This window comes from Candoia aspera, chromosome 4 (genome assembly GCF_035149785.1).
Source record: "Candoia aspera isolate rCanAsp1 chromosome 4, rCanAsp1.hap2, whole genome shotgun sequence".
In the NCBI taxonomy this organism is placed as follows: Eukaryota; Metazoa; Chordata; class Lepidosauria; order Squamata; family Boidae; genus Candoia; species Candoia aspera.
In genome coordinates this window covers 39587732-39603862 of record NC_086156.1, presented here as the reverse complement: position 1 = coordinate 39603862, position 16131 = coordinate 39587732, and the positions used below count along the sequence as shown (strand labels likewise).

Genomic DNA, 16131 nt, shown 5'->3' with positions numbered 1-16131 from the left:
TTCTTGGACATATAGAAGAACTTTGAAAGAAATTTTGAAGTACAATTGGAATCTATCTTGCACTGTGGTCTTCAACTTGGAATTATTTGTTACATTGGTTAGAAACAGCCCAATACACAGAAGTAGACATCTGGTTTTAGAGAATATGAGATCAAATAAAGGAATCATAGCCCAAGCTGTGGATCACAATCCTGGTTCAAATCTATACTCTGTCATTGCACTCACTGGTAATTTTGTATAATTGCTGTTTCTCACCTTACTCTATTGCATAGAGTTTTTGTGAAAATAAAATGAAAGGAAAATGGTGTATGTTGTTTTGAATTCTTAGAATTATAATTGTAATTAATGACAACGGTAATAATCCATCGCATTTACAGTATGTATTGAATCACAACCAACACAATCTCACTGTAGTTTTGCATTCTGTAAATCAGATGTTAACCCATTGCTCTTGCAATCAATGAATTATTTCCTATACAGTAGGTCAAAGTTCATACAAGGCAGTCAGAAAGTGGTGGTTGGCAAATTCTGTGGAGTAAACCCAAAACTTCCTCAGCCCTGCTGGCTATAATTGCTCAGGTAGTAAAGCTGAAGAACTGGTATACTTTGGCCCATGTTAGGGAAAACAAGAGGATTTTAGATTTTATGGATATAATTTTTTTTTCCATACTTTCCTGGTACATTCCTTTTTATCTCACATCACTGTAGAAAAACAGTTAGTGATACATTTCTGGCAGGGGCTGAAGTCCATTGGTGTAAAAGAGGAACTCCTGGGAACAGGTTCTTGTCCCCCCCCCTTGTAAAAATTCTCTTCATTGTCATATCACACTTCTGCGAAATCTGGTACATTAGCTATAAATAGTTCAAAATATTTGTAATGCTGTACATCTAAGTTAAGGCTCACATTTTTCAGAATACATTCAGACAATTGATCATTTATGTTATATTGATTTTTAAATCATGTTAATTTAACAGTGACAGCACAGTCTTGTATATTTTTATGATAACTGTTCTGTAGTACTAAATATAATCCTGCTGGGAGAAAAAAATCACTTGTTTTTCCAAGTAAATATTTTAGATAAATAGTTTATTAAAAAAAATCTATCTCCACCTATTCTCTTTTGGCTCCTTCCTGCAAAAAAGTAGAAAATGTAACATATAAGGAGATTTTTATTAATGGGCAAAAAAAATCACAACATCAAAGAACATAACTCAATTTAGAGAAGTATATTGTGGCTATTGATTTCCCTTCAAATGGTTTCATATTTAAATAAATTGCTATAGCTGTACTAACACCAAATTCACCTGTTCTTTTTAGAAATAGTATAAAATTTTCAGTCTGCAGCTCTATAAGAACAGAACAATATAAGTTAACTTTCCTTTCTTTTCTTTTTGCATTAATATTTTATTTCAACAATCAGGGGAATAAATTATTTTCTTGCACTTTACATAATGTGATATTTTTAGAATTAAGTATTCCGTATTTTATTTTACTGTCCATACTATTTATATATGGACAGTGTATATATAGTTAGTATTAAATGGACAGTGTAATGGAGCTATAAATGCTCATACAAAATAATGCAGATTATTTCAGTTCCCTGCTCTTACTTTTTTATATATCTTATAGAATGATATAGTCTGCTTCATTGGAAGTTGCTCAAAATGTTTTATTTCTAAACAAAACTGATTTTCTTTCAGGCAGTACCAAGCAGTTGTATAATTCATCATTGCTATAAGATCCGTTTTTTGTCTAAATTATGGAAAATTACTTTTGTAATTTTCCATAATTATTATGGAAAATGAATTATTCCAAGGAAAATGAAATAAATATGAAATGAATAGCAAATTTACAAGTATTTTCCTTGTTTTATTGGAAATATTTTTAATTCATGACTTTCTGGCTGCTAATTATTGTAAGTGTGGCATACAATCCAGCTGAAATAAAACCCTATTAGGTCCCTGAGATATCACAAGGATATATAAGGATATACTGTTAGGAGGTATGTTTAACTTTCCTGTCGGAATCAATTAAACTTTGCTTGCCAGGTGAAGTGCTCTGAAAAATTGACCTTATCTAGTCTATATATTAAACCCAAATACTCAACCAAAATCATAGAATGTGTGCTGCTGATTCACCTTCAGCATCTTATGGTGTTATCTTTTTTATAACTTTTGAAGTAGATCTTGCTGTATAATGCCAGTTATTGGGGAAAAGACAGAATGAGAAATTTCTTTATAAAAGTGATCGTTTTTTAAAATGTGCAGGGCAATCCTATCTCAATGTCACTATTCAATATGCAGTCATTCTTTTATTTTTGAAAATTGCTCCTTTTGAAGATATTAATGACTTTTAACTAGATTAGATACAGTTTACAATGAAAATTAACATTTATTATTGGCTGGTAATGATGTTACCTAAACTTACTTACAGTGCAATACAGAGCATGTACCAAGAAATAAATCTTACTGTCAAATGGATTTACTTCTAAGTGACTGGGTCTACTATTGCAGACTTAGGCATTATTTTGAATGCTTGATATATGAAAATGTATGTGATCTAAAATAAATGTAAAACCTTATTTTTAGAGTTGAGAAGTGTTTATCTAATTATTAACTGCCTTGCCTAATAACAGGTACATGTGAATGAAACAGACGCAAGAACAGCTCACACTGGGAAGAAAGCAATTTAATGAAATTCAGCTGGAAAACCAATTAAGCTTAACTTTAATTTGTAAGCAGTATTCTGCTTGCTGATTAAGGAGGTCTGTTTTGTAATTTCCCACCTGTTGAATTCAATAAACATTTCTATTAAAGTCAGTGAAGTCTGAGAAATCAGCTTTCTTGCAAATGTGTTAAATTACCAAGCAGCAGGGAGTTTGACCTAAGTATGGGTAAGGCAGGACAGGTCCACTCAGATAATTCTGCCAATCAAAATCAATAAAGTAGATGACAGATTTAGATACTAAAGTTTTGTAAAAAAAAAAAAAAAAAAACAGACTTACTGCTGCAGTCATCAGTGTTGCCCTTTAGGATTTTTCAATTAATGCTGAAAAGCAGGATTATTGATTTTTGGATTTTGAGCATATCGTCCTTAGGATTGCCTAAGTGTTCTTTCTGATGCTCAGACTTAAACTGATAGTGCTGGAGGCATAGTTAAACTCTTTTCTTAGCAATAATTTTGTAGTCTTAGTGGAAGGCAAGGGAACTGGCTTTATAAAATAATCATTTACACACCCCTCCAGATAGTGCAGGAGTCGGATGGTCTGGACATTACTCCTTTGTCTGAAGGCCAAGAGTGAGCAGTATCTTCTCTAGGAATTAGCATACAGTCACAGATTAAGACATTTGACTGTTGTAAATCTGCTTTCCAATATGTGGGACTAGAAGGACAGCACTCCATCCATCCCTAATATAAAGAGGGTATTAGTCCATCATGTGCGGCTCTAAAGTTAAGCATACAGTTTTGCTGTTCCCTTTCTCAGTGTTCTGTTGCCTACTTACTTGTTCCATGCATATGCACACTGGAGTGTATATGCATGTGAATGTGTACACGCATATGTAAAGTATAGGCTGAGAGAGGATAACAAAATGAACTATTGCACGCAAGAAATTTACGAAGCTCACTCAGCTGCCAGCAGCAACTGCTACATGCAGCCTTCGGAGTATTGCACTTATCTCGAAGATAGCCAGAGTTACAGCAGTTGCGATGCTCAGGTCCTGCACAATAATAACATATATATGGAACAGGCCTGGGTGGTGAATCAGCCTTATACCTGTAGTTACCCTGGAAACGTTTTTAAGAGCGAGTACTCTGACATGGACATGGCCCTGCATCAGTACAACCAACCGGAATATTTCACTGAAGAAAAGCCTACTTTTTCTCAAGTGCAGTCACCAGCCTACTCTCAGAAAAAAGGTAGGGGGCAATTTTGTTATTTCTTAAAAGCAAAAAGAAAGAGCGAGAGAGAGAACAATAACATTTATCTGCATCGAATTCTTTACAGAAGAAAAAGCATACATTTTTTTCCACTAGGCTGAGTTACATGTTTGAATGTGAAGACTGCCTGTTTAGAGTTGGAAACAGTAGCAACAGATGTTGCTAGGTGATTGGAAGAGGCTTTATTTTGGGGAGGGGTAGATGATAAAGACATGCAGGTATTTTTTACATTAATCTCAGGAAGCTTTTTATGTATATACAATATTTTCCTACTGCCAGCCTACCATGCTATTTGTTTGTATGTGGTCTGAATGAATGAAAGTTTCTCCCTAGCAGGCAGTTCATTCATAGTTTGTCAAAATGTGTTGTCTTCTCAGCCTTCGTCTCTTAAGTGAACACCGTCTATTTAGCACTATTTAGTTCTCAAATATGTGCACAGAAATTGCCGTACTGTTAATTTGCAAAAAGTGCTAATCACTGGATTTTTCCAGAAATATAAAACAGTCCAGTAAAAAAAGGCTGTGAGAGAGACAAAATAAAACTTTACTTTCTTCCTTGTCCAGTTGATCAAATAGTTGGGTTGATGGTTGAGCTAATGGCTGGAATAAGAGCATAATTCTAAATAAACCATTCCTGTGCAATATTGAAGGATGCCTTTATTTCGAATGATATTATATGATATTTCACAGCAAGCAAACTACTCAACGTTTGTGAGAAAGATTTAGCTGCATTTATATGAAAATACTGTTAAAATTCTCTGTAATACATATTGTTTCATTATAGACCAATACTGAATTGTCTTTACAATGTTAAATGTTACCTTCCTTGACAGTGCTATCGGTTGTGTTTCCTTAACACTGCAAGTAAGTTGAGCTTGTTCAAAGTATATGGACTAGTTTTTGATCATTATCCTTCAGCTAAAGGCTGAATTATATGCAATTAAAATCTAACTGAGTTAATATATAGAATAGCCATTTGTTTTAAAGCAATTCTGTAGAGGAATGTTATCTATTTAAAATAGTATGTCAAAATAGTAAAAACTGTCCTTTTGCTCAGCTTGAGATATACCCAGTAGCATTTACTGTTCTTAAATTATTGCCTTCAGTAGACAAAATTATTCAATAGTTTTTTTAAAAGATACTAAAGTCTAGAATTTTTTTAGAAATTACCAGAATGGAGTTAGGTAACAGTCCCCTTCACATTTAAAATGTTCCAATCTGAAAAACTGACCAATATCACTTCATGTGACAAAAGTTTAATGCTGTATTTAAAAACTGGGCTTTAAAAAGAAAAAAGAAAGTAACATTTTCTTTGTTCTTTTTATTTTCCATCTAATTCTATTTTTATTTCTTTTATTTCTTTATATTTTTTTCTTCTTTGTTTTTTGAATCTTAATGTAAATAAATAGATATATATACTTTTTACTTTGCTCATCTTTTTCTCATTTTTATTATGTGAAATGTATGTGATTGGAAGACATAAAATCAACAAACACACTATTTGTTTTGTTGGAAAATAATTAGTAATATAGTTAAGAAAAACTGCATGATATTTGCTATCACCTCCACAAATATAACTTTACAAGATTTCTGTCCATGTACAATTTGTAAAAAATTATGTGACTTTAAAATAAAATAATTCAGTTGATGATTATCAATTTATAATAATATAAAATGTGTGTATGTATTGTGCTTTAATATTAGATTTAATACAAACCAATAATTTTAATTTGGTAATTGTTTTTATAACTAATCTTATGTTAGCAAACATGAAATATTATTTTCTTTTCTCTACTTTTAACAATCTCAGTAGATATTTCATTGAATTTTCATTGTGAGATTTCCCTTTATTAATATTTTCTTGCTTATTTTCAGTTGAATATAAAAGCTTTCCAAATATGTGACAGTAATATGTTGCTATCCATGAATGAAAATTCATATGACTGCAAACCATTGTTAATCGATTTTGAGTCAGCAGAGATAGTGTGATATTTTTATACTGCATTTGTTGATCAAATTGTATTGGAAACTTTAAACACATTTCACAGTACTTTTTATGAGATGCTTTCAGCCAAGCCCTGATAAAAATTTGATCAGCTAATCCTCTCCTGAAGGCAGACAGCTGTAATATAGAACATTTGTGACACTATTGATCCAAAATTGATTTCCTTCTTATTTTTCATGCACATTTTTCTTGCTGCTAGCAAAGTCTTAATATTACCTCATTAAAACAAAATTAAGATTCAAAACAGGTGTTCACAGTTGGCTTTACAGGCTCTTTGTATTCATTTCATGTTACTCTGAGTAATTTGACTTGCATTTGTTATAATTGCTATTATGTTTGTATAGGCTACTGTCTAAAAAATCATGAAACACATCTTATACATTTAGATTATTCCTTAAACAGAAGGTGGATTTCTGGGTTTCTAATTCTGAGAAAAACTTGTGCTTATAAAAGTTGCATAGCTTGTGGGGGAAAAAAAGATCCACATAATTGGTAGGATACAGTCTTAATTATAAATAGCCAGAACCTTATGAAACATACAAGTTTTACAGTTTAATCATATATTCCCAGCTGTTAGTTTGAAAACTTTCATTTAAAATCTTAGCTATCTTTAAAATAGCAGAAAATTAATCAGGAGGACCAAAATCAGGATCTTTAAAATATTATATGCTAAAGTTACTCATGGATTATTGGTTTTATATATGGTCACAGCAGCAAAATTATGATATGCACAAAGATAGAAGAATACAAAAATATCCACAACAGAGGAATGAACAGTGAAGATGGTAGAACATGCAGAAACAGTGAAGATGGTAGAACATGCAGATTGTTTTATAGAACAATCATAGAGTTTTTTATTATGTTTTTTCCATAATTTTTAACAGAACAGCCATTTTGTACTCTGTGGCTATCAATTCCATGGCAAAGATTGAGGGGGTAGGGAGAAGTGTAAGTTAACCTGCATCATTAAAGGGGATCTAAAAGGAAATAATAATGTTTGAGCTTAGCACAGATAAAATGATTTCCCTTGTTTTTCAGAGCAGACAAATTATTCAAAAAGCAGCTAAGTGGCCTTGCCTAAGGAATCTAATCTAATTCTTCCTCTGCCTTATCCAGCAATTGATTCTACCTTAACTTTATGGATATATGTATTTCTAAATTAGTTTGAGCCAGGATTCAGTTTGATCATCAGTCATATTAGAGTTATATTAATTGGTATATTATTATAAAATGCATCTTTCTTCAAGTCAATAAGCCTCGTTCAAGTTTGGTTCAATATATCTGAGAACAATGCAACACGGATTTAAGAGCAAGATCTGCAATTGGCACATTCATGAATAGCTAGACAACTGCTACTTATCACAGGGGCTGGAAATAGGTTCCCTGGGCTGGGAGCTTTGACAATTTGCTCATGCAACACTCTACATGGGGAGAACTCAGCTAATATCCTGTAATTTTCTTCAAAAGAGCTACTCTTTTCCTGTAAAAAGGACTCTGAGGTATTTTTGCTTCTGTGAATGAAATGCAATACAGCTCCCTGAAGCATCAGCAGCAAGAAGAATAAACTTGAAAATTCAATTGTACACAGGAGCTCCTTATCTATCAGTATCACACCTCTGCTGATGTATTTTAAAAAGGTCAAATGTGGGAGCTATTTTTACAGTGAATCCTGTTGGTGCCTGTTACTGGTAGCTTTTGGCTAAAGACCTCAGTTTCAGGAAGTAGGTGTGTGAGCTCCATAAGGTTGCTGGCTTTATGCATTCCCAGCGGTACACACAGAGCCAAATCCGAACAAATATCTTTTATAAAAGCTATACTAGTTAAGGAAAAAAAGCTGTATTTAGGCTTATATTCTATGCAAACCTGTATCTCATCTTCCCCAGTTTTAATCACCACAAACACTGAACATGATATTGATGTGCCCAGAGCCCAAATTTCAGAGCATGCTGCATGGGGCCCTTTACATCTAAATAATAAAATCCCTTCTATCCTTATATTCCTTAGGGAATTGTATTTTATACTCTTAAGGATTAGATGCACCCAATTTTTCCTTATACTAGCATGCTTTAATATGCACCAATGAAAATTCCTGAGATAGCATGTACAAATCCCCTTGGCCCTCACAAATTATATTATAAATAGTTGGGGTGCAGTCATTTTTTAAAAATCCAATAAAAACTACTTCCAGCAGGTGTTACCTACACCTAGAGAAAAAAGGATGTAGATGAAGCCCAACAGTCCCCAGTCTAGTTCTTATTTCCATAACTGAGCTACAGAGAGAAATTAAACCAAACCAGAAACACCCCTGCAGCCTCTCAGAGCTGAATGGAGGAACAGAAGCAAGAATCATTTAACAAGGAAAACAATGGGACCGGACATATAGAAGCCAGAAGGTCCCAAAAGTGCAATCTTTTATCTCAAGGCTGCCTGTTTGACTGGCAATGGCATCATGAGTAGCTGGGAGTTCTGTGTTAGTTTGTGTTAAGCATAATTTCTGTTAGGGTCAAAGGATTCTTCCAAGTATTTATCCCTTACCCTCCATTCTTCTAGGCTATGGCTTGCTGACAAATGGCACAGAGGCAGATATTCTAAAGCAACTATTGCGTATGTGTGTGTATATAATTTTATTGAAATTTTTAATAAACATAGTAAAAACTAATACAAACTAAAAGAAAAGTGCTGAAAAAAGAAAAAATAGAAAAGAAAAAAAGACAACAAAGACAGTAATGAAGTGGCTTCCAACCTTCATCACACCGGGTATAAACTAATCTACTAACTTTTCACCCTCTTTTAGAGTTACAAATAAAAAAATTTCTCCCCATAGCGTAACTTTTACCTATATGCAATCCAGAAATCATAATCTTTTCAATCCTAGTTCAGCAAAAAGTTTATTAGGAGTTACCAGAAATATCAAACAAATAGTTTATCCCTGGTCAAATAGTCCAACTTTCTTGTTGCAGCTGTTCCGTATTCAAATCCTTTTCTTCCCATTAAAGAAGTATCCCATTAAAGAAGCTTGTTACAACTGTTCCAAAAGTTACAACTTTTCTTGATTTGTCTTTTGTATTCCCATTTTGGTAATCTCAATTTTGTTGTCTTCCATGTCTTCAAACTCTATAATGTCTATATGTCAGGTAAAAAAATTTAATTTTTTTCTTATCTTCTAAAAGTTTATCCATTGAAATGTGTGTCCTTTCTGAGATATTATTTATTAATATGTCAGTCCATATAAAAAAATATTTAAGATAAGAAAAATGTTAACTCTTTGCTGCCTGGTTCTGTGGTTCCCTCTAGTGTCGTTCTGCAACCTTCATCAAGCCTCAGGTCCTAATACGGTTTTAGTTTCGGTCATTTCCCATGAGGATATTATTTAATTATATACTTGTTTTTCAAATCTTACAACAAAAATAACCAATATTACAAATCTCTCTGGTTTCCCAATCTGTTTAAAACTTTCTTAAATCAAAATCCCCCCTTTCTTTTTTGCTTTTTGCTAATTGCATATTATTTTAAATTATTGAAATTCTATTTAAAATTTCTTAGATCCAAAGAAGGTAAAACACACCAGGTGTCAAATTAAGCTCGCTCTTTTGAAGGTCTCTAATATCCATAAAATGGTTAAATTGAGCATTTCCCTTTTTTGTATAAGAACTTTATTAATTTTTTCGAAGTGTAGTTAAAATACAAAATATAGAATATAGGAAAGCTGGAGCATAGAACTAAAGAAAAAGAAGAAACTATAAAAGTGCAAGCAAATAGAAAACAAAAACAGAGTGTGTCAACAGAGTCAAACAGAGTCAACAGAGTGACTTTCTCCAATACAAATATGAATAAGTTTACAAATATAATCTCTTACCATTGATTAAATTTCAGTAACATTATTTCTATCAAAACAAACCATTTAATCACTAAAACCCAAAATCAAAACATTTTTTTCTAGCACAAGCAAATAATCTAAAAGTGGTTGCCAAATAGAAATAAATCCAGAAACAGTGTTTTCTCTTATTAATGCTGTTAACTTAGCCATTTGAGCCAAATACATTAATTTAATGATCTAATCTTCCAGTGTAGGTATTTGTAAATCTTTCCAACACTGTGCATGTAAAAGTCTTGCTACTGTAATCATATATAACAGCAAAGTCCCATGTTGTTTCTCAAGTTCCTTCTCCATCAAACCCAAGAGGAACATTTCTAGTTTTTTTTTTTGTAACTCCACTTGGAGGATCTTTTCAATAATAGCACATATTTGATCTCAAAATTTTTTAGCCTTCTCACAAGTCCACCAAAGATGATAAAAAGTTCCTTTACCCTGTAAACATTTCCAACAAACATTCTTTACAGTATTATATATTTTTGACAACTTATCAGGAGTTAAACCACCCAGAGTCCCCCTTTTCTGGGGGAGATGGGCAGTAATAGAAATTTGAAAAATAAATAAATAAATACCAGTGATGCATCATTTTATAAAAATTCTCTTAAGTTATAATTCAAAGTAAATTTCAAACCTTTGTTCCACATGTTTTCCCACTGCTCCAACATAATATTGTATCCAAAATTCTTAGCCAATTTAATCATGCATTCTTGAACATGTTCATCTTCTAAATTCATCTGTAACAACAGTTTATATATCTTTGTAATAACATGTTCATCATTTATACAGAGTTCCATTTCAAATTGAGTTGTTTCATTAACAAATTTAAAATTATTTTATCCACTTTAAAACGTTCTAACGATTGCATATATGTAAACCAATGACATGTGAAACCTTCCAACTCTAGCATTTCCCTTGGTTTTAGCTTTAGTTCACCCTCTTCAAAATTTAACAGATCTTTATAATTTAACCAACTTATTCCTTCCACATTTTCTCTTCTAACAAATGCTTCATGAGGTGACAACCATAATGGTACATTAGGAGACAATCTTGCTTTATATTTATTCTAAACTTTCAGTATGACACTCTGAACAAAGTAATTTTTAAAATCCTTATTAACTTTAACTTTATCATAGCACAAATAGGCATGCCACCCAAATCTCCATTCATGTCCTTCAAGATATAATAATTTCCTGTTCTTTAAAGTTATCCATTCCTTCATCCAAAGCAAACCACAGGCATCAAAATACAATTTTAGATCAGGCAAACCCAAACCTCCTTGTTCTTTGGCATCTTGTAAAAATTTATATTTAATTCTTGGTTTCTTGCCTTGCCAAATGAACTTCAAAGTATCTCTCTGCCATTGTCCAAATGTTAAATCTGTCGTCAAAATCGGTATAGTCTGAAAAAGAAACAGTATCCTAGGCAAAACATTCATCTTAATCACAGATATTCTCCCCATAAGAGACAATTGTAATTTTTCCCATCTCAGCAAATCCTTTTTCACATCATTCCAAATCTTAACATAATTATTCTGAAATAACATACTATTCTTAGTTGATAAAATCACCCCCAAATATCTAACCTTTTTTTCAATCTTGAAACCAGTCTTACCCATGAACAATTCTTGATTGGATGAGATCATATTTTTGGTTAACATTTTTATTTTTTTGTTTATTTATTTTAAGACCCGTCAATGACCCAAATTCTTTCAGTTTCTTCATCAGTTGTTCTGCAGTATCCAAAGGGTACTATCAAAACTAAATCATCAGCAAAAACTCTCAGTTTAAAAACGTCTTTTTTAATCTTTAAACCCTTTATTTGTTCGTCTCTTCTAACATCTCTATTAAAGACTTCCAGCACCAAAATAAAGAGCAAAGGTGACAAAGGGCATCCTTGTCTTGTTCCTTTTTGTATATGTCATGGTTCAGTTAACTCATCATTCACAGTGATATTTGTCTTTTGAGGTGTATAAATTGACTTAATTGTTAAACTGAAGATTTCCAAAGATGATTAGAAAATGAGTTCGGCTGGCTTTATGTCCTTAAGAAAAGCTTCGCTGCTGTTGAGAACAAAGGTATCATTTCCCTCGGCTCCTGACGCTCAAACTCACAGGAGACCATAGCCTCCTCTCAAGGAGCTGCCATTCAGGGCACTCATGGGCGATCTCCTGATCTCTCCTTCTCTGGAGAAATTTGAAGGACCAGTCTATTCGCCAGTCTTTCGTTCTGCACAGCAGTCGTCGTCCCTGCTCATTCCTGGAGACGTCTTCAGTCATCCATGACTCACACCAGAAGTGAGCAACTACTGTATCTCAGTGAAAGAAGGGTGTGTGTTGAATGCATTATTGCTGCAAATTGCTTGCTTCTGCTATGCATATATCATTTACCTTCATTCTTTTCCACACATATAATTTTAAAAATATAAAGAGAAAATAAATCAGAAAGTTAAAAAATAAACCAATGAAAGATAAAGAAATAGGTATACCTTCTAAAGCTAAAAATCCTATTTACAAAAGCTTTTAAAGGAGTGCTTTAACTGACATTATAGGAAACCTAATTCCTTATAATGACTTGATTTATAAATGGCTCCTCTTATTTTCTGGTAAAGCCAATGTTCATATGAAATGTGTCATTCTTCTACGAATGGAACTATAACATGACATCCATATTAAAATCCTATGTATTTACCATAAAAAACATTCTGACCTAAATTGTATCCACAGTAATTGCTCATAGAACATGTTTACTAATTACTTATTCCCCTATTTTGTTTTTTTTAAAAGATTACGTGAATATACTTAATTAGATCATTACCTAAAAGCAAATATTACTTAAATGTAAAAGTAGTATAACCAGTATAAGAAAAATAATGGAAGTTCATGACTCTTTCATATAAAACCTGATATGTACTGTATGTTTCTGCTTTCAGTTCTTTTTTCAGAATCCAATTTTTGTAAGATATTTTCTCTCAGTTTCTCTGAGAGCAAACTAGATTTATAATAGAATGTTTTAGATGCTTTCTTAACTAATTATTTTAATTCATTCTTTTTTCAATATTTTGCCTAATTGATTCTATTTAAATATTTATTCAATATTTTCCTAAACTGATTCTGTTTTGGGGATTATTATTATTATTATTATTATTATTATTATTATTATTATTTGATTTTTATCCTGACTTTTTAAATATTTGGTCAAGGCAGTGAACATACCTAATACTCCTTCCTCCTTCTCTTCTCCCCACAACAACAGTCCTGTGAGGTGGGTTGGGCTGAGAGAGAGGGACTGGCCCAAAGTCACCCAGCTGGCTTTCATGCCTCAGGTGGGATTAGAACTCCCAGTCTCCTGGTTCACCACTACAACAGGCTCTCTGTTTATATTTTTAGATAGTGGTTTTAGGATATTTAGCTATGTCCCATCTGGAAAAGCCCACTTTAAGAAACAGCACATGCATTTTATAAGTAACTAAATAAGTTAGGTTAGTTTTACATAGATACTAAATCATTTACAGCTACTCTTGGATAATATTCCTCTGTACTTAATTCATGATTATGCATGAATTTCCCAGTGGCTGAATCTGGCTGACGTGTCCTTGATTTGCTGATGTGCTAATCATTAATCATTTTTAACATTAGGAGAAAGCTTTCCATTTACAGAATGTATAGTTGGTATCCTAAGTGAGACTGAACTACTGTAGTTGAACCTGCATAAAGTTTGCTTAACTGTTCCATTCTGGTAATTAAATTTTCATACTGTTGCAAGATTGTTGCAGGTTTCCATGATATGAATTTCCTGATTTCCTACACAAAAAGAAGTGGTGGCATATTAAGCTTTTGCACGTTGAAAAGAAAAGTACATCCTGCCTATAGACTTCTTTTGCTCATGAACTGTTTTACAGATTTGCTTTTCTGTATCTCATGCCTTCGTTTTTCTCTCCGCCCCATCCATCAGGTACATATAGTGGCTAAACATACTTTACTTCGTTAGGCTGTAGGCATTGGGCTAATGGATAGCACCTCCCATTTTATCTGCACATGTTATCTTTTTGTAAAGACAGAGAAAATAAAGGCATTGAGAGTTGTTAGTTTTTCTACTTTATTTGTAGTAAGTTGGAGGAGCTAAGCATGTGCTTAAATACTGTGCGTTGAAATTGATCTTTTAAATTCTTAATCTTGGATAGATTGTGCATTGCATGGATACATGTTGATTCTGGCAACAATGTTGTTTTTTTTTTTAGCAATTTCAGCTTCCTAATAATTTTCTTTTTGGATTTTATAATATCTTGATTCAGGCTGTTCAGTGTCTATGCATTTCCTACCTCTGTTTAAGAAATTGTTACGTCAGGGTAGTAAGTGACATTGGCATGCATTAAATAATGAGGATTCTTTTTCAGGTTATTTTTTTCATTGATAAAGTCTCTTTCTCTCTTATTCTTTGCAGGGTACATTCCCAGTTACTTAGACAAGGACGAGTTATGTGTTGTTTGTGGTGACAAGGCCACTGGATATCACTATCGTTGTATCACTTGTGAAGGTTGCAAGGTAATAATAGCAGAGTAAAGAGATAAGAGCTGGAAATCATAAGCTAGTTTGATCTCCAGTAATGGATATTACATAAATGGAAATGCCAGTTAGGGAACAGCATGTGTTATATGGAACAAAACAAGAATATTCCATTTTTAGTATCATAGAATTAATGTTTGCCACTTGCAATGGAAAGAAGGGTATCTTTTTATTAATTGATTTTTATTTTAAATACAATAAAAGTATAAAAAAATCAAAGTAAGGTAAGAAAAACACAAGAAAATATAAAATTATGACTTCTGCACTTCTTTCTATTGAGTAGTTACCACCTTACTCTTTCCCCTCCTTTATTTTTTTGTAATTCCCTTCCCAGAAAGAAGGATCTCTTCCCAGAAAGAAGGATAAATATTTTTGAAAACTTGTTTTTTGTGGATTTTTGGATTTTTTGAAGAAGGCAGTATAAATCACCATAGACCCAGTACGTTCTTTGGAACAATAGGTGTTTTATATAAGAAATCTAGTTGTGCTGACTGGGACTATGTTTTCCTTGCTACCTTGCAACTTCTGTCATTTATTAATGTTAATTTCAGAGTCCAATCCTCTCTTCTATTATGGCTATCACCAGATGTGAGTTTATATCAATTTTAAAGCAGGGCTGGGCAAGATGTGTGTGTGTGTGTGTGTGTGTTTGTGTGTCCTAGGCTGCAGGGTGAAAAATAGTGACAAAATGATATCACTGAAAGTAGAGAACAAATTTTGATTCCATTTTTTGTGATAAAAGAGTTGGGGATATTTTTTTAATAAAATAGTTGTACTAAACCTGTCAGAGATGTATACATTGTATTATTTAGTTTAAAAGAATAAGTGAACTGCTACCAAATTCCAATAGCATGTTCTTGGGGGGTTTCAAAGGCCTCAAGTAGCCCACAAGTTATGCCGTAAAGATTTTTGGAAGCTGGATCTTCTCCTGGTCTCCATCTGCCTCAGGCCAAGTGTTTATCCAAAGGAATAAGCAGTGCATCTAGGATAATCTGTGCCTGTGATTTCGAAAACCTTTTCTCCCACCACCTTTTCTTAAAAAAAAAAAAAAAACCTCTTTGAAAACTTTTTTTAATCATCCAGCTCATATTAGCCAATTATCTCTCATTACAAAATCAGACCATTAGTAATAACATTTTCTTCACTTTACTTTTCCAGCGAAGTTGTCCTAACTAAGAATGTAATTGAAAAAAGTAAAACATAAACACTCCAGTTCAGTTGTAAAATATATTGCCATGATAGCTCTTTTATACGTTCCCCTAAGCATGAATCTTTATTTTCAGTTTATATAATGGGCATCTGTTGAATATTGATTTAAATGTGAGTGTAGGAAAAGAAGGGAGATAGCAATGCAGGAACAAGATAAAAAATGTGTTGGGTTCTCGCATAACTTGAATGTTTAATGTTGGGAGTGATATGAAGCATTTCATACATTACACTAAGTCAGAATCAAGTAGCTACTTAGTGGCTTAGTGTAGTGTGTGAGCCAGGCCATTCTTTAAGATGCACTAAATTTTGCCTAATGTATTCCATAAATCACTTCATAATAACATTCTTAAATCATTCAAGTCTCTGTTTCACAATTCTCCTTATGAAATGTTAATCAATTTACATTTAATTAAATATAATTAAATGTACCAAAGAGTTTTTCATTTTTAATTTTAGTTCCCTACTGTCATATGTGAACCAGGCATGTTACCATTGATTCACTGAGTCTGTTATTCATCTTCAAAACTGTTCTAGAGCTGAATA

General features: G+C 32.8%; 1 protein-coding gene across 2 annotated transcripts in view; it reads left to right on the top strand.

The window, feature by feature from the left end:
* THRB (thyroid hormone receptor beta) overlaps positions 1–16131 on the top strand; it is a 183832-nt gene that overhangs the window by 138049 nt on the left and 29652 nt on the right. For both annotated transcript variants that reach the window (XM_063303893.1, XM_063303892.1), the window contains one exon: positions 14258–14358. In XM_063303893.1, coding sequence (XP_063159963.1) covers positions 14258–14358 — 101 coding nt within the window. The remainder of the gene's footprint in view (positions 1–14257; positions 14359–16131) is intronic.